The sequence below is a fragment of the Dipodomys spectabilis genome, unplaced genomic scaffold (assembly GCF_019054845.1).
Source record: "Dipodomys spectabilis isolate Male_0828 unplaced genomic scaffold, ASM1905484v1 ptg000024l, whole genome shotgun sequence".
NCBI classification, from domain to species: domain Eukaryota; kingdom Metazoa; phylum Chordata; class Mammalia; order Rodentia; family Heteromyidae; genus Dipodomys; species Dipodomys spectabilis.
In genome coordinates, this window is record NW_024870701.1 from 26350381 (window position 1) to 26375920 (window position 25540).

Here is a 25540-nt window from a genome sequence, read left to right on the forward strand (position 1 = left end):
CCGGCTGCCCCGCATCTCCGGGTGAGGCCAGGTCTGGGTCTGCAACAAGTCCCTCCGCCTTCTGCTCCCGGCGCGCCGCGGCCCGCGCAGCCCGTTCCGCAGTACCGTCTTCTCGTCCAGCCCACTACCTGGTGCCCACTTCTGGGCTTCCCGGCGCGGGGGGGTGGTGGGGTCCGGGTGGCACTTTTTGTTTTTAATTCTCCTTTCTGAGGAGGGGGCGTGGCAGGGAAGGATGAGAAACTCCATTCTTCTGTTCTTCTTCTGGAACGTCTATTGTTGCTTTGCGGCGGGAAGCCCCACACCCGTGGGTCCTGAGGGACCACTGGAAGGTAACGTGCAGTGCGTTCATTGTTATTAATTATTGGTTACTTATTATACTTTCTCTCCCCCCCACCCCCGCAGTTCTTTTCTGGGCCGGGCTCCCCTGTTCTGCCAACCATTCCTGTTTCTAAGGAATTCTTCTTCCTTGGGCATTGCTCTGTCCACGTTCTCCTCCTAACTTTCCCAGGCTGCTTAGTGGTGTATTACCTAGATGGTCACCCCGGAGACCACAGGTGGTCAGGGTGTGAGTCCCCCCCTCCCCACGGTCTCCCTTTACGTGGTTCCCTTAATCGGCGCTGTCCAGCCTGCAGAGCTGCTTGCCAGCAACCACAATTAAACCTTGTCTTGTCTTAAATCTGCTCTGAATCTTCTCTCCTGCCTCCTTGTAATGTTGGTGTGTTTCAAAAGTTAAGGTGTCAGGGTAGCCTGACCTTAGTTTGAGGAGTGCTTGAAGAGCCTAGGTAACTCGGGGTGAGAAGCTGCCCGACAAGGTTAGCCCGCCTCTCATTTCAGCCTCTTCCTCCTCAACATCTTCTCTTCCACTCTTGTCTTCCTCCTCCTAGCTTCTAGCTTTTCTTTCTCTTTGGTTCTGGGTGGTGATCTCTTGATGGCAGTTTGCGCTGGTGGAGTGAGGGTAGGGTCACAGAACTGTGAGCAGTGAAGACGAGGAGCCTCTGAATGTGGTCCCAACATCTCATTTGCGTATCTTCAGAAGTTGGGCAAGTGCCATTGTTGCTATGTAAGGGGGGAGTGCTCATTTGAATGGTTGGGAAGGCTTTACTTAACACAGGAGTTTCCAACTCCTGTGCTCACTGGAAGTATGACTTGAAACACGCTAAAGTTCCTTCCAGCTTCCCTGCTCAGTGCTTCTGAGTAGCTGGGGCCATTTCATTCATTCCTGAAGCATTCCTTGTGTTTCTGCTTAGTGCTAGCCACTCTTCCAGGAGTAGGGCATTCCCTGTCCTCCTGGAGCTTGCATGTCAATAGTGGGGAGACAGGCTAAATTAACTAACTAGCTAACTAACTAATTATAGTACTAAGGATTATGGAGGAAAAGAAAAAGAAAACAGGGCTAATGGGCAAGGTAGTACATTTTAATTTATGACTAAAGAAAGCCTTACTGAGAACCTGACCCTTGAGCAAGAAGCCAAGGGTGTGGGGGAGGGGAAAGGGAAGAGAATGAACCATAGACGAATCTGGGTACAATAATCGTAAAATCTTAGAGGCTGAAGTGACTGTGGCCCAGAATGGCAGACATGAAGCTGGAGAACTGTGGGTGAGATCAGGCCAGATGGCAAGGTGAACCTTCTGTGCATGGAGATAGGTTTATCCAGCAGACCTCTTGTCTCCTCAGCTTCCCCATCTGCTCTGCGGGAGTGGCTGTCTGGATGTAGGTTGGAGAAGCTCAATTACACTACTTATTCAAATTTTTGCCAGTTGGGTTTTCTGTTCAATATTTTCATGACAGTTACCTAAATTCTGTTCTTATGTATCTAGCTGCACTTTCTGGAACTTTGTCCTTATTACAGTTGGTTCATTTTCCCCCCCACTGTCCCCATGGTCCCTGATACCACTTCCCTCTCCATAACTGTAATTTCTCTTCTGTGATCCTGATCCTCCCTCCCTCCCTCCATTCCTTCCTTCCTTTTCTTTCTTTCTTTCTTCTTCTTTCTTTCTTTCTCTTTCTGTCTTCCCCTTCCTTCCTTCCTTCCTTTTCCTTCCTTTTTTTTTTTTCTCTTGTGCCAGTACTGAGGCTTGAACTCAGGATCCAGGTGCTTAGCAGTCCCTTAGCTTTTACACTCAGGGCTAGTGTTCTACCATTTGAACCACAGCTCTGCTTCTGGCTTTTTTTTTTTTTTTGCTAGTTAATTGGAGATACGAGTCTCACATTCTCCCTCCTCCCCCCCCCCCCCCCCCAGGCTGGTTCTGAACTGTGATCCTTAGGTCTCCGGATTATAGGCACGAGCCATCATGCCCAGCTTCCTTTTGTTTCTTAACTATATGATAAATTAAACTTCTGGATGGTATCTCCACTGCTGGATGACAAAAGTGTGTATTTATCTCCCTAACACATTATGAAATGATGTTTACCAACATGGAAGAAATAAAGCAATGATGATGGTGCCTACCTAGTGTACATGACCATCCATGCATGGGCTGCACTTGGGGAGTGGGGCTGTGTCCTAAGCAGTACTGTATATAACCATGAGCTGGAGGGGTGGCCTTGCTCCTCTGAGGAGTTTCTCCATAGTGTCCATCATTTGTGTAACAAACTGAGAGGATGCCTGGTACCTGTAGGCTCTGCAGAGGGCCTTGAACATGCATGAGGTCCTTACAAGAAGTGTTGGAATTGAGATGGGATATGAAGGAAAGCTCTGCACAACAGATCAACAGCCTCTTGCTTGCCATTGCAAAACCCCTAATATCATGAAGTTAGAAAATTTGTTGGGAACTTACTTGGCAGCCAGACCTGACCTTACTTGATCCGAACTCATTTGGCAGCACAACCTGGCCTGGGCCAGCAGGAAGAAGTTTGTAATCTTTACTTTTGCCCTTGAGCATGAGGGGTCCTATATTACTCTACAGAAATAGTAAAGTTCATGGTTCATGGGGTTATATCAGACCCCCAGGAGTATTATATAACATAAAATATGGTCCATAATGCCGTTTTAAAGTATGGAACTTTCTTACTGGATACTAGTGGCTCATGTCTGTAATCCTTGTTATTTGAGAGGTTGAGATCTAAGGATCTTGGTTAGAAGATACTTTTTGGTTAACCATCAAAAAGCTAGAAGTGAAACTGTGGCTCAAGTGGTAGAACATCAGACTTGAGTGAAAAAGCTAAGGGACAGTGCCAAGACCTTGAGTTCAAGTCCCAGTAACAGCACCAAAAAAAAAAAAAAAAAAGAAAGAAAGAAAAAAGAAAAAGAAAAAGGAATATTTTGAATTCTGAATCTCAACTAGTCCTAATGATTTCAGGAAAAGAACCAAGCAGCTATGCTGTAAAATAGGCATGTGGGAGAAGGAAAAAAAAAAACAAAGAAACCAAATTAGTTTGGTAGGGAAGAATAGAGTGAAGTAATAGAGATAGCTTATTGTTTCCAAGCCACAGTAATTAATTAATCCAAATGGCTATTTACTACTCAGTGCATATAGATGAGATTTGCAACTTCTAATATCATTATGATTATTCCGGAAAGTGATGAGGGACATTCAGCAGGTATAAAAATCCAAACCCAACTTTCTCATGAACTAAACTGAACTAGAACTAGACCACAGCTTGCTTAGTATCAAGCCACCAGAAGCTTCCATGCTCTGTTCTTCCTCCCCAGATGAGCTCCAGAGACCCAAGGAGGTACTGATTTCAACCAAACCCTCTGTGAAGTTTAACCTCCACACCTCTAAGGACCCAGAGCATGAAGGATGTTACTTCTCTGCTGGCCATGATCAGCTTTTAGAAGACTGTGGCTTCAATACCACAGCCAAAACCTTTTTTGTCATTCATGGATGGACGGTGAGCCTGGGGAGGGAGCTCTGCGGCTTTATACAAGATTTGCTTCCTTTTGTTTTGGTCAATTAAAAAGAATACGGGTGCTTCCAGATTCCAAATACTTTCCCCTGCTTTCCTTGTGGGCTGCTTGTGTTTCCGACAGCTGTGAAGAATGTAATGGGCACTTGGTGGAGGGAGCAATCTGGACTCCAGCAGGGTGGCATTTAGTGCTGGCATACAACAGGCTTTCAGAAAGTGGCTCTCCTGAGGGCAGCAGCCCAGCTCCACTGGTTCTGAAGGACCCTCTAATTACACTTAATTACATTGGTCAACCACTGCCCGGAGGGGGCCATCCTGCCTTCGGCGCTGAGCTGAACTGAAACAACTTGACTGGCATAGAGAGAGTTTATGAGGGGCCAGCTGGCCAGGATGGTTGACTGCTGTTGGCATGATGCCCTCCTGTGTGCATAGAGATGGCTTCGTTTAAAGGCACTGGGCCTCTTTATCTGACCTAGCTGAGCAATTCCCATTGAAAGGCCCATGACAAACTTCAACAACAAAAAGTTTTCACGCTTAGCCTCAGAAACTCTTGGCCAGAGAGGGATTCATTCATTCATAGTCTGGAGGAAAATGGCAGTATGAACTGAGCAGATCTCTGCCTGGGTGGGTACATTCTCCCTCTTAATGTGGAGAAAAGTCATATCTGTTACATTCTTTCTGGGTTTTTAGGTCTATCACCACCAGTTAGAGTCAGAGTTGGAGCTAGGGAAGGGTAATGTGAATGAAGGCATGATCAAGGGACTGTCCATCTGTCCTGCAGTTGGAATCATGCATTTGAACTTTCATAAGGCCCTCCTGTCAAAATGCAAAATACTTGCAGCCTGCAACTTACAAATGGGGTACATTCCAGAAAGTTCTTTTGTAATGTGTTTGGAACTTGGAACAGCACTTTCCCATAGAAAGCAAGATTTGTAAATAGTGTTTGAGTTCCCAGGCTAGGCACAGAAAATCCATTTATTTGATAATGTACTTGTGGATAGGTTTACAACTGGCTCCAGCCACCATTTGTAACTTTGTTTCTGTGGGAAAATGTGTTCTGAGTTCTAATTTGGGATTCTAGGGATGGATTTTCTCTACTCTGGGGTCAACAGAGATGGCAGAGATGGGTTGTGGGAAGGAGCCATTTGTTAACTCTGTGTTTGCCTAGGCGACAGCATCTCTAAGGGAGGAGCCAGTTCTCCAAGGCAACCCTCCCTGGCTGCCTTTGAAGGATGGACCAGGCCACTTATTTGACTCTGACAAGAACTAAGATTAGCTAGCATCCCCACCAATAGTTATGCTTCAAACAGGGGGACAACAGCAAAGGATGCCAACTATGAAAGCTTCAGTGGGGGAAACTAGGGATGTAGAAAGCATGGTAACTGGGTGCCAGAGACTCACACTCATAATCCTAGCTACTCAGGAGGCTGAGATCTGAAGCCAGCCTGGGTAGGAAAGTCTGTGAGACTCCAATCTTCAATCACACACACACATACATAATCAATCAATCAATCGATGGAAGAGGTAGCAATTTAACCTCTGTATTGCTTTGCTCATGGGTATGAAGTTTCTAAAATCAGAGGGAAGAAGGTCATGAGACTGAATTCTGTGTACAATAGAGTTCCTGAAGCTCAGAATAATATAATAAAGATTCCTCCTTTGCAGATGAGTGGCATGCTTGAAAACTGGCTCTACAAACTTGTATCAGCTTTGCAGACAAGAGAGAAAGATGCCAATGTAGTGGTGGTTGACTGGTTGCCCCTGGCTCACCAGCTGTACATAGATGCAGTCAATAACACCAAAGCAGTGGGACACAGTGTGGCAAAGTTGCTTGACTGGTTGCAGGTAAGTGAGCAGGAGAGAGAGTCATCTCCTCTCATAAGCAGAATATCCCTCTCTTTTATTTTTTTCTCTCTTGTATAAAATAATACCTATGTTATATATATGTAAAACACATAAATAATACATTGTACACATAATATATATGTGTATATATAGTATTATATATGCATATCATAGGTATATATATTATTTTTTGAATAGCATGATGGTAATTCCATACAGTCTCCTTTGTCATAAGCAGGATTTTAAACTCAAACATTCTTAGGAAATATTACCACACATGATCTTCCAGATGGATCAAAATCTTTGGCATTAAATTTTTTTCCAAATTAAGCATTGCATGAAATATTTGAATGCTGAGACTTTTAGAGGGCTTTAAAATTATTGATAGATCTTTGGATCTTTCCTGCTAATTTGCTGTAAGTAAAATTTACCTCATGGGTAGTTACTTGCTGATCTTACAAGCTGAGTCCCTTTGGCTGGTTGGGAATAGCCAGGGTCCTAGAAAGGCTTAGAATTTTAACTAGCTACAGAGTCTGTTTTTGTCTCTCTGAAGAGTGTCTGTGCTGAAGGTAGGAAAGAGGTTGAACCAAACTAATGTGGCCTATTACTTTGTTCAAAATAGTAAATGTGCAAAACAGAGCTTGAAGTAGTGTGTTTGCCTTTTATAAGTCAGTGATTTGCCTGAGATCAGATGAGTTGACTGGGATGGGAGGGGCCAAAGCACATTGGCAAGGTGATCTGAGAGTCAAGGCTATTCTAGCCTGACCTTCCTGTCACCCATGGGAACCAATGAATCCAGAAATCTAGTTAGGATTCTAGAGTAGGCGTCTTTTCTCTGCCCAAGTTGTTGCAAACAGTTTGGTTCCTGAGCTAGGGGATCAAAGCTCCCACTACTGAGTACCTAGAAGGGGATAAAACTCTAAGTCTGGGGCCCAGGTGGGCTTGTGGTGGGGAGGTCAGCAGCTCCTGGAGGCAGAGTAGAGGTGAATCATACCAATAGGTATGATATATTTGTCCTCCCCACTTCTGCTCTTGCTCTGCCTCACAGATGCTGTCAGAAAGAATAGCAAACACACAGACAACATGAGGGAACAGTCAGGCATGCAGCCCTGCAATCACGTCCTCAACCCCACCCCCTTGGCATTTGAAGTGCCACCCGCTACTCTTGACCTCCCTGCCCTGGCTGTGACCATGGCCCATGACCCATGTTGCATGGCCAGCCATGCCCTGAAGAATATGCATACCCATGATTCCTGTGACTCCTCCTCCATAGGAGGACTTGCTGAATGGTTGCTGGCCCTGGGCTCAAGACTACATTCTTATCCTCACATGCTTTGGTGACTTCTTTCAGGAAAAGAATGGATTTTCACTTGGGAATGTTCACTTGATTGGCTATAGCCTTGGGGCACATGTGGCTGGGTATGCTGGCAACTTTGTGAAAGGAACTGTGGGCAGGATCACAGGTAAGCTCTGTTTTCCATCGGCATCAGCCACCATATCCCCCAGCTCCTTCTACTACTCTCCAGCCTGGGTGTTCTGAATTGTTGCATCTGAATGAGGCCACTTGAGTGACTTGTAGAGGGCTGGTTTTGGAAGGAATCTGGAGAACGTTTGATCTCGAGCATTTTACCAATTTAACTTGTGTGGGCTCCTCATCTGTAAGACCAGTAGATAAAGATATTCTTGTGGAAGCTGTCTTTATTAATCTTGTTCAAGTTAATCTTGCCATTTGGGCCTCTTTCTTCCCTGGTAGACTGTCGGGGTCTCAGAGCACCAGAAAGTACAGTTTGGAAGCCACTGGTCTAGTCCAACAGTTGAGGGAATATTCAGAAGTGAAGTCCTTGCTCAAGGCATATAGCTAAGAAGTGAAGAATAAAAACTGAAGTAGAGCCCTGGCCCCCAGGCTTCTGGGTATTCATTACAGAGGGGGTGTTCCTACTCCATCCACAAGGCTGCAGGGACTGAGACAAAAGGAAGTAATGGTAAATTCTATCTCTGGTTCTATTCGTCTACCAGTAGCCTCTCTCTGATGTTAAGGTAGTATTTTTATGCTTTCTAGTAACATTTAGAATGTGTGATTGAACTTTGTAATTAAAGAGACTTTTCTGATATTGGTGCCAAGGAAGCCAATAGCAAAACAAATTTTCCATTCTGAAAACTGCCATGCAGTGAGCTTTTAATGTTAGAGTTTGAATTAAATCATTTAGTGGTGGTACCATGTACGAAAGACCTTCGTTGCCATTTTGAGGCCCCTCCGATATATAAGAAGATCTTCCTCTTTCCTAAAATGAATGCTAGTATTCTGACCTATTTCTCCTTCCCACATTCTTTGACATGGATTCAAGATTTTAAGGGTGGTGCCTTAGATTGTTTTCTGTCGCTACAATTGCATAGCACAGACTGGGTAATTTATTTATTTATTTATTTAATTTATTAATTTATTTTTTTTGGGTCCAGTCGTGGGGCCTGAACTCTGGGCCTGGGTGCTGTCCCTCAGCTCTTCAGCTCAAGGCTAGTGCTCTACTACTTGAGCCACAGCGCCACTTCCGGCTTTTTTTCTGTTTGCTTATGTGGTGCTGAGGAATTGAACCCAGGGCCTCAGGCATGCAAGGCAAGCACTCTACCACTGAGCCACCTTTCCAGCCCAGACTGGGTAATTTATAAAGAGCAGAAGTTTCTGTAGCTTCTTCTTACTGCATGAGAGCATGATGGAGGGCCTTAGGATCGCAGAACAAGCATGTCAGCTTGGGCTCTAGTTCCCTAATAAAGCATATGAATTGATATGTGAATTTGAGGAATAATTTTCTACAAATGAACTGTGTGTGTGTATGCATGTGCGTGCGAGCATGCATGCATGTGTTCATGTATGTGCACTGGTCTTGGGGCTTGTAATTCAGGACTTGGGTGCTATCTTTTAATTAACTCAAAGCTGGGCTCTACCACTTGAGCCAGAGTTCCACTTTTGGCCTTTTGATGGATTTATTGGAGCTAAGAATCTCATGGACTTTCCTGCCTGGGCTGACTTCAAACTGTCATTCTTAGTTCTCAGCCTCCTGAGTAGCTAGGATTATAGCCATAAGCCACTTATACTGGGTTGCAAATGGACTGGTACCTTTGGAGGTACATTTAAACCAGGAAGAAAAGATTTCACCAGTTTCCTTTTCTTTCATGTTTTTATTTTAAAGCAAGACAAGTACAGAGGAATTCTTTTTTTTCCCCCAGTCATGGGGCTTGAACTTTGGGTCTTGGCACTCTTCAGCTTAAGGCACCTGAGCCACAGCACCACTTCTGGTTTTCTGGTGGTTAATTGGAGATAGGAGTCTCATAGACTTTCCTGCCTGGGCTGGCTTTGAATGTGGTCCTCCGATCTCAGCCTCCTGAATAGCTAGGATTACAGGTGTGAGCCACCAGTGCCTGGCTTAGAGGAATTCTTAGAGTGGTTTAATAAAAGTAGCATTTCAGGTTTTGGCAATAAGCTAGTAGGGTAGGTTTTTTTATTTTTATTTTTTATTTTTTTTAAAGTGAGGTTTTATTGGTCCTCTTCATTGTGGTCTCTGGGCTTAAGTCTAATATGTTCACACACAGAGACATACGCTTGTACATTCCATTAGTGAAAACTTGGAGCTTTGGCTTCCAAGATGACAAGGCCTGAGGTATATAAAGTGGACTGTGATTATATGGTCATCCCTCACTGCTCACTAACCCACCCACTGCTGGTGCAAAGTAGTTTCATCCAAAGCCATTCTGTCCAGCTGTCTGAGCACCTGAATGAGAGGTTGGATGCTCCAAAGCTAGGCTAGTCTGGTACAGACTTGGTACTCAAGCAGTCCCTACCAAGGTCAAAGCCCAAAGTGTCTTTGACAACAAGGACAAACTGCAGACTTTGCCTTGCTCTGTCTCTAAATCCGAAATAAGCTGGGGAGGGGGGCACTTTCTAGTTCCTTCTCCATGCTTATTTGGGGCCAGCTGCTGAGGTGAAGGCTTCTTGCCTGTGGGTAGCTGAGGAGCTGGCAAAATGCCTATCAGGAGCCATCCCTTCCTCCTGACTCTCTGTGTATGTGGGGGCTCAATTCTGTCCTGTGTCCAGCAGCACTTCAAGAGGTATTTGGCTTACTGTGTCTGTTTGATGGAGGAGGCTGTCTCCTCTCTGTTACCTTCCATTGTTAGACTTCTTTCAGACTTGTGAACCTGGCTGTCTTGACTGTTAAGAGGCTGGATGTTGTAGGTTTCTCATAGTTCTCAGGCCAGTGATACTTCTGAGCTGTGGCCACCAGTAACCTGCAAGAGCATACTCGAATCTCAATTTTCCTGGGGTCAGAGATCATGGACTGGACTTGGCAGGAGTTTTACTGTCTTCTGTTCCATCTAAAAGTCTGTGACTTCTAATAGACTAACAAAGAAATTATGCATTTCCAAAGAACCTGTGTCCACTTAATCATAAATTTAAAAGCAAGCAGATTAATTCATTTAGGAAATATGATTTATGTGTGTGTGTGTATTCCAGTCCTAAGCTTAAACTCAGAGCCTGGCTCTGTCCCTTAGCTTTTTTGCTCAAGGCCAATGCTCTACCATTTGAGCGACACCTCCACTTATAGCTTTCTGAGAGAAGACTCTCAAAGACTTTCCTACCTGGGCTGGCTTTGAACATGATCTTCAGATCTCAGCTTCCTGAGGAGGTACGATTATAGGCATGAGCCACTAGTGCCCCACAAGAAATATCAATTAAGTATTCCCTGTGTGCAGCCTCTGGGTTAGATGCTTCCTCATTGTCAAAAACCTTAAGCACACTTATTTGACAGGTAAGTGAAGAGGTACTTCATGCTATCTTTAAATCACATAGCAGAGCCTTTAACAGACAGGAAAAAGGAAGATTCAATGATTTAAAAATAGGCCCAGTATTTTGTATCCTAGAAAAGCAGATTCCAGAGGCTTCGCTTAACACTAAGCTATGCTGCTTGTCTCTTAGAAGTGCAGGAAAAAAAGTAGAGTAGAAATGGGGTACCTGTGGTACACCTATAATCATAGCTACTCAAGAGGCTGAGATCTGAAGATAGCTAGCCAGCCCAGATAGGAAAGTCTGTGAGACAGACTCTCATCTCAATTAACCAGGAAAAGTTGGCTTTGTTTTTTGTTTTTATGGGTCCAGTCGTGGGGCCTGAACTCTGGGCCTGGGCGCTGTCCCTCAGCTCTTCAGCTCAAGGTTAGCGCTCTACCACTTGAGCCACAGCGCCACTTCTGGCTTTTTTCTTTTTGCTTATGTGGTGCTGAAGAATTGAACCCAGGGCCTCAGGCATGCAAGGCAAGCGCTCTACCACTGAGCCACCTTCCCAGCCCCTAACCAGGAAAAGTTGGAAATGGAGCCTTGGCTCAAGTGGTAGAGCACTAACCTTAAGCAAAGAAGCTAAGGACAGCACCCTGGCCCTGGGTTCAAGCTCTACTCCCCCCTCCCCCCTCCCCCCCCCCCACAAACACACACAAACACACACAGAGTAGAGTAGAGTAGAAGTAGATTGTGCCACTTTCTGCCTTGTATCTGTGGGCCATGGATGTGTGCAGAGACTGTCAGAAGAGGCTCAGCCTGGGTAGGTGCCCGACTGTGAGACCCCAGCTGCCCACATTCCTCCAGCACAGCTTGGTTTCCATGGCGCTGCCTGTCTGGTGGGGACCTTTGTTCACATCAAGCAAAGAGCCTCTCTCTTGTTTTGGTTGCAAAGCAGAATGTCCTTTTCCTTCTTTCTTTTTCTCTTCAGTGCACATGGTGAGAGGCAGGGAGAGGCTGCTTGTGTCACTACTTTGGTCCATGCCCCTTCGGAAAGGTGCCCTCTGGATGGGTACATTTTTGTTCCATCTTTTTGGGGGGTTTTGGATGAGAGGTGAGCCCCCAAAGCAGTCTGAACTCCATTCCTGCCTTGGTTATTCATAAAGTTATCTAAGCTTCTGGAAACAGTTTTCATCTTTGGCCTGTCTCGCAAGTTGTGGGTGCTACAGACTGGTCACTGTTGACAGTAGGTCTGTCTTTTGTTTCTCCTCCAATGGACCTCTGCACTTCCCAGTGTGCTCCCTGGGTCTTGTGCTGGGGAGGGAGGACACAGCTCTGCTACCTATCTCCTCCTTTCAGAACTTGGTTCTTGGCCAGATCCCCTCCTGGTCTTGATGCTTCTAGATTGGGGATTCTTGCTTTCTTTCTGTTTCTCTTTTTGAGACAGGGTCTCACTATGAGTGCTGAGGTTAGAGTCTTGAGTCACTGTGTTTGGCATAGACCAGGGGTTCTCAACCTAGTGGGCTTGGACACATAGAGACCAGTGCTGCTTTGCTGTGCCTGCTGGATTGTGGGGAGTGGGGTCAGATATCACCAAATGTCTCCTGGGGTTGTGGATCAGGCCCAATGGCTAACCATTCCACTCCACTATTCTAGGCTAAATACAGACCCTTATTGACTTCTCATTTATTAACTTCCCCCAGTTCTTCTCTGTGTGTCTGTATGGCCAAGAGCCTTTCTGGCTCTCATAATCACCTGGGCTTGAGAATAGTAAGTAATATCCACATACTTAAGCTCTTAGTACCTTTCATGAACTGTATAAATTAAGGCTTTCAGGTTATTTCATAGATGATCCTGTTGCACAGGGAAGTTTTTCACTCTCTGGTCCGTGGACCACCTGGAAAACCAATCTGTATTTCTGGGTTCCATACCAGATGCCTCCAGTGAAATCTGTGAGAGGTCAGGTGCTTGGGAATCTGCATTTTATTGCAAGTTGTTTGGAATAGTTTTCCATTTATGTGGCTCAGAATTAAGAGAGATACACAGGCTCACTCATTGCTGTGATTAGATGCCTAGCCCCTTTTCCCACCTCTCCTCTGGATGATTCTACATATTCTTTGCTCCTGGGTCCTTCCAGGTGTTCTTTATTTAGAGCTACATGGTGGAATCTGGAATTTTAACAAGCTCCCCAGTGCTATTGATGTAGTTTTGAGTGTGAGGACCTGCACCCTATTCAGTGTTGCTTGCTGGCTCAGCCTAAAACGTTTGGAGGAAAAATTCCTCTGTGAAATAGAGGAATTCTAGAGGTCTGGCTTTAGATTCTTTCTTTATTGGTGATCTTGGAGATACTTTTCTCTTTCTCCATCTCAACGCTGGGCCTGATTCATAGATAGGAAAGGGAAGAGTAAGTTCAAATACAAATTGGCCAGCTTGGGAGGCTGAATTCTTTCCAGCTTAGTTGTTTGGTGAAAGTGTTGTTGGAAATAAGTGCTGTGGAAGACTAGCAGTGATGGCCAACTGGGCTGACTGGCTTACATCCAGGCAGCTCAAGTTTTGGCTGCTTGTGGGCTGCTCAGAGCTGGTAGTGGTGTGAACCTTGTGGCTAGTTTACAGGGCTTCCCTCAGGACATGGAGAGGTTTCTGAAGGAAGTGTCAGTGCTATGACAGGTGCATTTATGCCCACCAGGACGTCTTGGGTCAGCTGCGCATGGAATTGGGCTCTGTGTTTTCTTCCATGTCTGAATTCATGGTGCTGGACTTGGAGGGCGTCCTTATTCTGCACCCTTGGGTTTGACTCTTCAGTCAAGAAGCATTGGCTCAGCACATCTCACAGCGTCTGTTTTGGCCTCTCCTGCTGCAGGTCTGGATCCTGCCGGACCCTTGTTTGAAGGGGCTGACATCAACAAGAGGCTCTCCCCTGATGATGCGGACTTTGTGGATGTCCTGCACACTTACACACGCTCCTTCGGTGTGAGCATCGGGATTCAGATGCCGGTAGGCCACATTGACATCTACCCCAATGGGGGTGACTTCCAGCCGGGCTGCGGATTGAATGATGTCTTGGGATCAATTGCATATGGAAGTGAGTTTCTTATGTATTGTTCTGTGTTTGATTCCCTCTATACCATCTCCCCCTAAATCAGCCACAGCTGTCAGTCCCTCCAATTGCATTCCATTCACTGTTCTTAACCTCCTTGCCTCCTGGCCCTAACACTTCATTTAAAGTTCTTCATTATCCTACATGGCTGTTAACAGATACCATACTCTCGGGGCTGGGAAGATGGCTCAGTGGTAGAGCGCTTGCCTTGCATGCCTGAGGCCCTGGGTTCGATTCCTCAGCACCACATAAGCAAAAAGAAAAAAGCCAGAAGTGGTGCTGTGGCCCAAGTGGTAGAGCGCTATCCTTGAGCTGAAGAGCTGAGGGACAGCGCCCTGGCCCAGAGTTCAGGCCCCACGACCGGACCCAAAAAAAAAACAGATATCATACTCTGGATTCACAGTTGTTATTAATATCTTTTCATGACAAAAACAATACATATGTCTTTACTGAGAAAAAAAAAACAAGCAAAAGTCTTTCAATCAAAAGACTTTCACTCTTCAAAGTAGCCAGCATGAATATTTGTGTGTATTCATTGTCTTTTCTCTTTGCAAATTTCCGTGTGTCTAATGATATATATATATATATATTCCAAAATCACATTATTCCACAACGTTCTTGCTCAGTCATGACATATTATGGACATTGGTTTTTTTATTTTTTTTTGTTTATTTATTTTTGATCATGGGGTTTGAACTCTGGGCCTGGCGCTGTGCCTGAGCTCTTCACCTCAAGGCAAACGCTCTACCACTTGAGCTACAGGGCTACTTCTGGTTTTTGGTGGTTAACTGAAGATAAGAATCTCATGGACGGGGCTGGGAAGGTGGCTCAGTGGTAGAGCGCATGCCTTGCATGCCAGAGGCCCTGGGTTTGATTCCTCAGCACCACATAAGCAAAAAGAAAAAAGCCGGATGTGGCACTGTAGCTGAAGTGGTAGAGCGCTAGCCTTGAGCTAAAGAGCTGAGGGACAGCACCCAGGCCCAGAGTTCAGGCCCCATGACCGGACCCAAAACAAAACAAAACAAAACAAAAAAAAGAATCTCATGGACTTTCTTGCCTGAGCTGGCTTTGAACCACAATCCTCAGATCTCAGCCTCCTGAGTAGCTAGGATTACAGGTGTGAGCCACTGGCACCCAGCATTAGGGACATTCTTAAATACCAGATGAGGTAGTCTTACTAACCTGACCCTTTTTTATGGGCTGCATAATATTCTGTAATATGGACACATGAAATTTAAATTTTTGGTAACATTTTATTTATTTATTTTGCTGATTGTGGGGCTTGAACTCATGGCCTAGGCGCTGTCCCTGGGCTCTTCTGCTCAAGACTAGTGCTCTATCACTTTGAGCCACAGTGCCACTTCCTTTGGTAATATTTTAAAGAGGCAAAACTAAGAGGCTTTTGCTATTGCTATTCATCCTCTGAATGCCTAAGCCTATTCTCAGCAGATTTGGGCTGAGGTCAGTTTGCTGTTAAGACTGCTGGGCAGGTCAGTGGGCAACTGCCATGGAGATTTCCCATTCTCACACTCCCCTGGGTGCTGGCAGCATTTCCCAAGTCTCAGCTCCAGTCCCCATGCTGACATTCTGCCCTTTGTATGTCCCACTTTGTCACTTGGTATTAAGGTTTCCCTTCTCCAAGTGTGATGAATATCCAAGTAGCCCTAAGGCTTGGGGGCCTGATTACTTCTGCCCCTCGTTGTAGGATGATGACATGCAAGGTGCCAGTAAGATTGCTGGTACTAGTAAGGAGGAGTGTAGGGGGCCTTTGCCATATTTTTCTTCAGATCCTGGGAATTACTTAGACTATTGGCTTTAGCCTCTGACTTCAAAAACAATCACATACTCTGGGTCAAAAGAAATCCAAGTTATACTCTTATTTTTCCTTTCCCTTCCTTCCTTCCTTCCTTCCTTCCTTCCTTCCTTCCTTCCTTCCTTCCTTCCTTCCTTCCTTCCTTCCTTCCTTCCTTCCCTCCTTCCCTCCTTCCCTCTTTCCCTCCTTCCTTCCTTCCTTCCATCCTTCTTTCCTCTGTCCATCTGTCTCTCTTCCCTTTGACCTTGTGCTGGGGCTTGAACTCAGGACCTCATCCTCTCACTTGGCTTTTGATGCTCTACCACTTGAACCATACCTGCAGTTCTGTTTTTTTGCTGGAGATCAGAGTCTCTTGGATTTACCTGGGCTGGCTTTTGAACTGGAATCTTCAGATCTCAGCCTCCTGATTCACTAGGATTATAGGTGTGAGTCAGCAGCACCTGGTTCCAATTATCTTCTTGACAACCAAGTATCTCCATGACCCTGAACAAATTGTCTCATCTCTAAGGGCCTTTGGGTTATAGTCTGTAATTGAAGGGATTGGAATAAATGATGCTGGTATTTTCTTAAAGGGTTACTCAATAAATATTGTAGGCTTATAGGACTTTTTTTCAGCTCCACTCTGCTGTGATAGCATGAAAGCAACCATAGAGAATACATAAACCAACAAATGAAATATGGATGGTTATGTTCCAGTAAAACTTCATTTACAAAAGTATGGAGCCATCATATCATCCATATGAGGAGCCTGGATGAGATGAAGGGTAGCATTTGATAGGGTAGCATTTGATGCATTTTCTGCACTTTCTAACCATATAGATCTGTTAGGACTTGGTAACTGTACCACATACATATCTACATCCTTCTGTTTAGCCCTTACAGGAACTCTCTTGTTCTGTTTTTTTTTTTTTTGGGGGGGGGGGTCTAGTTGTGGGGCCTGAACTCTGGGCCTGGGCACTGTCCCTCAGCTCTTCAGCTCAAGGCTAACGCTCTACCACTTGAGCCACAGTGCCATTTCTGGCTTTTTTCTTTTTGCTTAAGTGGTGCTGAGGAATCGAACCCAGGGCCTCAGGCATGCAAGGCAAATACTCTACCACTGAGCCACCTTCCCAGCCCCTCTTGTTCTTTCTCTCTCTCTGTGTATTAGTGATGTCTTCTAATCAAGAGAGAAAACAGCTACTCCCTGGAATGTTCATAAATCCCTCCCTTCACAAGAGCCTAGCATATCACAGGCATCTTATTAACAGCTTCACTAAGCACAGCTTTCACTGATGAGGTGTCTAGTAATTGTTGATTGAACATTGTAATCATCCAGAGGAGGCTTGTTCTGCATGTTTTGTTTCCCCTCCCCTTCTCCAGCAATCACAGAGGGGGTGAAATGTGAGCATGAGCGAGCTGTACATCTCTTTGTTGACTCCCTGGTGAATCAGGACAAGCCAAGCTTTGCCTTCCAGTGCACGGACTCCAACCGTTTCAAAAAGGGGATCTGTCTCAGCTGCCGGAAGAATCGTTGTAATAGCATTGGCTACAATGTTAAAAAAATGAGAAACAGGAGGAACAGCAAAATGTACCTCAAAACCCGCGCAGGCATGCCTTTCAGAGGTAATCTTCCAGCCACAGGGTGCCCCTTTGTCTTTCTCCTCCTTCTTAGTACCTTGCTACTGAACAGCTCAATTATACCAAGTATTGTAGATCAGATCACGTTGTATAATGGTGAGGAACCGTTTATGACCCCACAGTTATAGAATCAGTAGCTTAAATTTTATCTTAGTTGAACTCTCCAACACTATTTCATAGTTGCTTTCTCCTTTGATTTCAACAAAATGTGAAGCAGAATGAATGGAAGATCAATAGCTTACATTTTTATAACATTTTATAAACCACATTTTCTTTTTTTTGTGTCAGTACTGGGGCTTGAACTTAGCCACAAAAATCTCCTTTAGCTCTTTCCCCTCAAAGTTGGCATTCTACCAATTAAGCTACAACTCCACTTCCAGCTTTGACTTGTTAATTGTAAATAAGAGTCTCACAGTCTTTCCTGCACAGGCTAACTTTGCATGGTGTTCTTTAGATCTCACCCTCCTGAATAGCTAAGATTACAATTATGAGCCATCAGTGCCTGGCAAAACCATTGTGCTTTATGGATTTTGTGCAAGAGGAAGTTGAGACTCAGAGACATTGATATTGTGTTCCTTAATCCAGGACCACACAGCTAGAAAGAACCTGAACTAAATTCCTGAAACCTCTTCTTATGCCCAAGTTCATTTGATGCTTTCATGACGTTTTATGCTCTTGGATAAAATGAGAAAACAGAAGGAGGCTGGAGGTTGAACTGTACCGAAAGGTTATCAGTCTCTAAAACTCAGTATGCTAGCTGACTCATTATGGACCCTGAGAAGGCTTGTGAAACTCACAAATGTCTTTGTTCTGCCATGTCTGCAGTTTACCATTATCAGATGAAAATCCACATCTTCAGTTACAAGAACAGGGGAGAACTGGAGCCCACCTTCTATGTCACCCTGTATGGCACTAATGCGGACTCCCAGACTCTACCATTGGAAATGTAAGTCCTGTGATGTCTCTGCAACTTTGGTTCAGGACAGAGAACAAGCTGGTCTGACAAGAGAAGGCACAAAGGCTCATTGGAACAAGGGCAGAGTGTAGTCAGATTGCCCAGAGGGAAGAACTGGGTGGTTCTTGCTGGCCTCTGAGGCCTCTCTTTCTCTGTGCATTTTCCTTCAAGCCCTTGACTCAGAAGGTTTCTGGGAGGGAGGCTCCTGAGGTGAATCAGCAGCATGGGAAATAAATGGATCAGCTATACAGAAACTGCTGTTTCAGTTCAGGCAACGCCTGGCACCCAAGGCTTTAGGAAACCTGGAACTTCATGAACGTCATCCTTGGAGCTTCTCTACTAATGCAATACAGGAGGGGCATGTGGCCGTGTGTCCCTGATTCACACTAGGGACAGGCATCCTGCCAATTAATGTTGGGATTGTGAAGAAATATCGTAGAGCCAGGTCTGGTGACACATGCCTGTAATCCAAGCACTTGGGAGGCTGAGGCAGGAGAATCAAAATGGGAAAGGGCTAGGACTTGGGCAGGAGACATGTCTGTGGGGGAGAGGGACAGCACAGGTGTGTGGGATGTAACTTCTCAGTTTCTCACTTATGCTCCTTCTTGGTCCTATCTCCTGGGAACTCCCAATGCTGAAATGCTCAGGAATGGTTTTGAGAGGACATCAGGAACTGTAGGAGCACAACTGAGCTCTGTCCTTGGTCTAGTGGGTGGGACCTGATGCCTCTTTCCGGTTGTGAGGGAGGATCTTCCCCCATGTCACCCCACACAGTGTGGCAGTTTCCCAGATAGCAAAGTGTGGAATGAATTTCTGTCTCGCTTTTGTAGCGTGGATCAGATCAACCTGAACGCCACCAACACCTTCCTGGTCTACACTGAAGAGGACTTGGGTGATCTCTTGAAGATTAAACTCACCTGGGAGGGGACAGCTCAGTCCTGGTACAGTCTGTGGAAGGAGCTTCGCAGCTACCTGTCTCAACCCAGCAACCCCTCCAGGGAGCTGCACATCCGGCGCATTCGGGTCAAGTCTGGGGAAACCCAGCAGAAGTAAGTCCTCCTACCCCTCTGCCCACCTATCTACCTACACATTGTGTCTCTGCCACATCTTTCTTTTGCCCCGTGTGTACCTACAATGTTTGTATTCAGAGCATGGAAGCAAGTCTCAAGCAACTCTGTAATGTGGAAATTTGGCTTTCTAAACAAGGTTTCTGGCCCTTGGATGAGTGGGGTAAGAGAGTGGGGTAGGAACTGAAATTCAGCCCTTGATCTATTGTGGGGTGTGTGTGGGGGAGGGCGGGGAGGAAGGGCAGTTCTTCTAGACCAGGCTTTTGGGATTTTTTTTTTTTTAATTTTGTTTTTGGTGGTACTAGGATTTGAACTCAGAGCCTCCTGTTTGCTAGGCAAGCACTCTACCCAGCCCTGGACAGGGCTTTTTCAGGCATGCTGACTGGTTGATCAGTTTCTTGTGAGGCAAACCGGAGGATCCTGTCCCACAGATGGGATCTTGGAGAGGACCCACTCTTGCTTAGCATCTCATTACTGTGTGTGTGTGTGTGTCCCTCAGAGGCTGTATCAATACGGAATGTGGGCTGGGGTCCCATCTTCAAATGACAGGGAGCTCTCTGTGCCAAGGCAGCTGGCAGCTTCCCCATTTCTTTGAACCTCAAGCTTAGCATGAAAGATCCAGACCTTTCTATGTCAGCCCTTCATACAGTGCTGCCTCTCAGAGCAGCCTCTGTCTCAATAGGGGCCCGGGAAGGCTCAGAGGCAGTGGAGCCTGGGAGACCTTTGTCCAGAGAGGTTTTCTTATCCAAGTCCTACCCTCCACTGTAGAGTGGCCAATGCCAGCCTTGGGGCTGGGGGCGGGGTGTGGAGGCAGCTGCTTCCACCTTCTTTGTCCCTCCTCTAATGCTTGCTCCATTACAATTCTTCCCATGTCTTGTTTCTATCCATCATCTGTGGCTGGCTTGGGAGCAGAGGGAGTGAACTGGAGCCTTGCATTCTCTCCTCTGGTCTTAACCCCAGTGAACTGGAGGGTCTCAGAGATGGTAGCCCTAATCCTGTGATCTTCTTAATTGTACATCTCTTCCTTCCTTCCTTCCTTCCTTTCTTTTTTGTTCAGAGCTCTTGTGAAGTGCAGCTTATGCCTGGGCTGGCTTTGAATCTCAACCCTCAGATCTCAGCCTCCTGAGTACTTAGCATTACAGGGCATGAGCCACTGGTACCTAGCCTTAGGTGTCCTTTTACTAAGCCTTTGATTGTGATTTGCAGCCCAATTCCATTTGCTCTTGACAATGGCTATGTATAGAGCATGATCCTAGAGGCTCCTTGAATTCTTTGTTCAAGTAGCTTGCAGTCTAGTGGAGAAGTCAACCACAGATCTTGCACCATAAGCATTTCAAGAGGCATGGGGTTATGGTAAAATAAGATGCTCATTTTTAACTTCATGGCATAAGAATAATGGTAATAGCCAAAACCAGTGTTAATATGAGGATATGCATTTGTAGTAAATTGGGAGGTGCAGGAAGCTTAGGGTCATGGGCAGTGGGTAGGTAGACAAGACAGTTTTCAAGATGCCATGACTTTAAGAGGCAGGCAGTCATGTCAGGCACTGGTGGCTCATGCCTATAATCCTGGCTTCTCAGGAGGCCGAAATCTTAGGATTGAGGTTCAAAGCTATGCTACATAGAAAAGTCCACGAGACTTTTATCTCCAATTAACCACCCAAAAAGTGGCAGGTGAGAATAATCCTAGCTACTCAGGAGGCTGAGATCTGAGGATTGCAGTTCAAAGCCAGCCCAGGCAGGAAAGTCCATGAGACTCTTTTTTGTCAGTCATGGGGCTTGAACTTTGGGCCTGGGCATTGTCCCTGAGTTCTTCTGCCTAAGGTGAATGCTTTACCACTTGAGCCACAGTGTTATTTCTGGTTTTCTTGTGGTTAATTGGAGATAAGAGTCTCACAGACTTTCCTGCCCAGGCTGGCTTTGAACCGTGATCCTCAGATCTCAGCCTTCTGAATAGCTAAGATTACAAGTGTGAGCAACCAGTGCTGGCTCATGAGATTCTTATCTCCAATAAACCACCAGAAAACCAGAAGTGGCACTGGGGCTCAAGTAGTAGTATGCTCTCCTTGAGCTGAAGAGCTGAGGGATAGTGCCCAGGCCCAAAGTTCAAGCCTCATGACTGACAAAAAAAAAATCTTGAAGTGGAAGTGTGGTTCAGGTAGTAGAGTGCAATCCAGGAGTGAAAAAGTCAAGCAAGAGAGTGAGGCCCTGAGTTCAAGTCCCAGTACCGGCATACACTCATACAAAAAGAGGCAAGCGACCTTGTGGTGGTGAGAGGAGGCAGCAGGCGAGGTATGATTAAGGCTGAGGCTGTTATAGAGAGGCTGTTGGGAGTCCTGTAGAGAGGAACAGGCTGAAGTCTCTGGCATTGGGCAGAGCATGGAAACTTCTCTTTCTCCCTTTCATTTGGTGGAATCCTGAAGGCACTACCTAGTACTCCCTACAGTCTGGACTACATCAGTGTTTTCTCTTTCTTCTTAGATTGACGTTTTGTGCAGAAGACCTTGAGAACACCAGCATCTCCCCTGGCCAAGAGCTCTGGTTTCACAAGTGTCGAGATGGGTGGCGAATGAAAAATGAAACCAGGTACCCAGGCTTTCTCTGTGTCTACTTACAGCCTTTGCTGATCACCTAGCATGTGCTGGGGGTGGACTTGGGAGGTAGCAGAAACAAAACAGATAGAAGGGCCCTTCTTCATGGAGCTGACCTTCTGCTGGGAGGAGGCAGACAAATGCTTAAGTGAAAATATGGGGCCAGGCATCAGTGGCTCACACCTGTAATCCTAGCTACTCAGGAGGCTGAGATCTGAAGATCTCCAATAAACCACTCAAAAAAGCCAGATGTGGCACTGTGGCTCAAGTGGTTGAAAACTTGCCTTGAGCAAAAGAAACTTAAGAGACAGCTCCCAGGCCTAGAGTTCAAGCTCCAGAACCAGGCAAGAAAAAAAAAAAAAAAGGAAAAAAGAAAGAAAAGAAAATATGGGGTGACGGAGGGCATGAATGTCCCCTCTACTCTTTGTTGTTTGTTGTTTTGTTTTTGTTCTTTGCTTTTATGTTATCTTTGTAGTACTGGGGTTTGAACTTAGAGGCTCAAACTTGCTAGGCAGGCATTCTATCACTTAAGTCATGTCTCTAGATCTTCTTCTATTTCATTATGTTTCAGGTAGGGTCTAGTGGTTTTGCCTAGGTCTGGTCTTTGACTGTGCTCCTCTTACCTACATAACTGGAGTACTAGGCATGTACTACCATTCCTGACTTTTTTGTTGAGACGGTGATTCACTATCTTTTTCTTGGGCTGGCCTTGAGCTGCATTCCTCCTCATCTTTGCCTTCTAGTAGCTGGGATTTCAGGCATGAGGCCTACAGTACATGATAATGCTACCCCTACCACATTCTCTAGATGCTCACTGCACATAGGCTTGCAGGAATGAGATCTTTTCAGTCACTAAATCTCTTGGGTTGGCATCCATGTCCTTCATCTTAGACTGATATCCCCACTGTGGCTCCCAGGGCTTTGGGAGGGTCCAGCCTTCCTAGCTTCCTTCTGGACACCAGGTTGTACTAAGGAGTAGGGTCAAGGTCAAAGTATGAGTGGACAGATGTCAGTAGGCCTGATTCTCTCTTCTGGGAAGCAGAATGCTCATGGGTGGAGCTGGAGCTGACTGAGACTGAAGGCTTTAGTGTCTCACTACTCCATGTGGAAAGCCCATAATTTCAGAGGAGGAAGGCCCACATCACGGAGGACGGTAATGGACTCCTCCATGGGAACTTGCCATGTGCCCTCTGAGCCTAAATGTCTGCTAAGGAGGAAGGAGGCCTTCTCCCTCTGTGTCTCCCCCTAAGCCCTTGTCTTCACTGGGTACTGCAAGGTGATCCTGCACATCCATAGGTGCCCATTCTATCTCCAGTGATGATGTCATCATTTAATTTTACCACCGACCTTAGGAGATGGGCACTGTTGTCCTTAGATACAAGTAAAGAAACTGAGGCTCAGGGAGATGAAGTCACTATCCCAAGATTCCCAGATCGTGATGGCAGAGTGAGGATTTGAAGCAGATCAGTTTATTCAGAAGCCTGCTCATCTGAGCATGAAGGTTCCACTTGCTCAGATGAATGGTCTGGTTTTGGTCTCATCTTGGTCTGGGTACCAATTATCAAGCAGCTGTGCTCAGGCTTAGGGGCCCCTGTGATTAACTGTCTGACAACCCTGAGGGCTGAGCTGCACCCCCAGCTGCTCTGTCTCCTGTTTAGGAGCCTCAATAGACCTTATGCTCAGTGATCACAGGACTTACATGGTCCAAATCTTCCCATCTCATTAAGAGACTCAGTCTCATGTGAGCTCATATGAAAGTCCTCCAAATAGCCATGGAGACTGATCACACTCAGGAAGGACTGTTATTCTGTGATACAGGATACAATATTTTGTATTTATTTATTTATGCCAGTACTCGGGACTCTATCTCTGAGCTCTTCTGCTCAAGGCTAGCACTCTACCAACTTGAGCAATAGCTCTGCTTCTGGATTTTTCTGTGATTAATTGGAGATAAGAGTCTCACAGACTTCCTGCCCTGGCTGTCTTCAAACTACAATCCTCAGATCTGTCTCCTGAGTAGTTAGGATTACAGGCATGAGCCACTTGTGCTTGGCCAATATTTTAGTCTTTTCTGCTCCTGAACTTCCTAACAATGGAGAACTATATGGTTTGACTCACATTCCTTCTTTTTAAATTAAAAAAAAAAAATTGGTGCCAGTACTGAAGCTTGAACTCAAGGCCTTGTGCTCTCACTTGGCTTTTTGCTCAAGGCTGGCACTCTACCCCTTGAGTCACAACTCCACTTCTGGCTTTTTGCTGGTTAATTGGAGATAAAAGAGTCTTCCTGAGTTTTTTACCCAAGCTGCCTTTGAACCATGGCTCTTGGACCTCAACCTCCTCCCTTTTTGGACATAGCCAGTCTAAATAATAAGCCGTGGCATCCTAGACATAAGCTTGGCTGTTAGCATTTGCCCTCCTGACCTCACTGCCTGCTCACAGATGAGGAGACTGAGGTGCTGAGAGGTTCTGTGACTTCTGCCTGCAGCGGAGACTGGAATCCAGGTCTTTTGACTCTACCTCCTGCCACATGACAGTTTTGTATGTTTTTAGAATAACACAAAAAGACACTTGAATTGTCCTCCACTTGTGTGTGTGTGCTTGTGTTTCTGTGTGTCTGTGTGTGTTCTTATGTGTATATTCCACAAAACATGAATGCACATGCTGGGTTGTGCACAACTTGGAGCCTAGAGAAAGAAGGCTGTCGGTGGGCTATGTCTCAAGAGTGGACCTGTGGCTTGTTGGGCAGGGAGGAAAAAGAAGCTTCTTCAAGGGCCTTTCCATTGCTTCTGAAAAGAAAGGGAGTAAACTAGCCCCACAGGTGTGCCAGAAAGCTTGGCCTTGATACAGGGTGGCCTGTGTGCTGGTGGAAAGCTAACCAATATTCTCACGGTTCCTTGCAGTCCCACTATGATGCTAGCCTGAGGAGCCAGAAAGTCCTGCTGCACAGCGCATGCGCCAACTCTGCTGTCCAAGCACAAGGAGGAATGTTACTGCTGAGACCCACGGGGGACAGAACGCCCTCTCCTTCACCTGGAAGCCCGGGAGGCTCGTGCTTGCCAGACTCCCTTTCCTCTGTCCCCTACGATGAACATGACTGTGAATTCTCTCAGGAGGGGCCTGTCACTGCCGAAGCTCCAGTTCCCAACTCTAGATCATTCTAACTCCAAACCTCCAGAGCCGCGTTCGGATTCGTGTGTAAGCACCGAGATGCCCGGGCCCCTTCGTGCCTTTCCTAGCAGCGGACTCAGGCTGGGGAGTGGCTGCGTGTGGTGGGCTGCAAGGGCCTGGCCACTTGGAGGGAGGCCCTGCTGTAGGAGTTCGGTGGGATACGTGGATGGACACTGGCTATGTCTTAGGCATTTCCTCTGCCCCAGCTTGTTCTCTGAAGCACACAGCGCCGGCTCTTCTCTTTTCCCGTTGTTTTCCTTTGGAGTATTTAAACTAATTAGCTTATGGGAGCAGACACCTCTATCAGCCTCTGCATTTGGAACCCGATGGGGTTGAGGTTCCTAGAGTTCCATCCAGTTCAGTGATCCATGAGTACACCCGTGAGGGGAAGTCAGAAGGGCATGGGAGAGGGCCACAGGATGTAAGAATTGGTGGCCCGAGGCTTTAAGAGGTTCCAGCCTATTTCTCCATGGTTAACGGTGGTCATTTCCTCTAAGAGCAATATGCTGGCCCCAGTGGTGGCTGATTGCTAAATGTGATTGCTTTGAAGCAGTCTTTTTGTTCAGGGAGTTGGAAGATGTGTTCTCTACCCATTTCTACAGAAGTTAATGTCTGTCTGTCCACAGAGCTGACTCTGAGATCCCACAGTGTCCTTTCTTCCTGGAAATATTCTGCTTTCCTAACAGTGCCTTAACTTCTTGGAAAAACCTCCAATTCTAGATTTTTTGTTGTTGTTGGGTGGTGGAGGGAGTACTAGGACTTGAACTCTATGTGCTGTC

At 46.0% G+C, this 25540-nt stretch overlaps 1 protein-coding gene across 2 annotated transcripts; it reads left to right on the plus strand.

The window, feature by feature from the left end:
• Window positions 1-25540, plus strand: Lipg (lipase G, endothelial type). Of its 2 annotated transcripts, XM_042675349.1 has the most exons (10): window positions 1-329; window positions 3654-3835; window positions 5516-5695; window positions 7047-7158; window positions 13315-13536; window positions 16724-16966; window positions 17807-17927; window positions 18767-18985; window positions 21484-21588; window positions 24494-25540. In XM_042675349.1, exons 1-10 carry the CDS (start codon window positions 233-235, stop codon window positions 24513-24515), a joined length of 1503 nt encoding a protein of 500 aa, XP_042531283.1. In that variant the 5' UTR covers window positions 1-232; the 3' UTR covers window positions 24516-25540. The 2 variants fall into 2 exon arrangements, with proteins under 2 accessions (XP_042531283.1, XP_042531284.1); XM_042675350.1 differs by lacking the exon at window positions 16724-16966.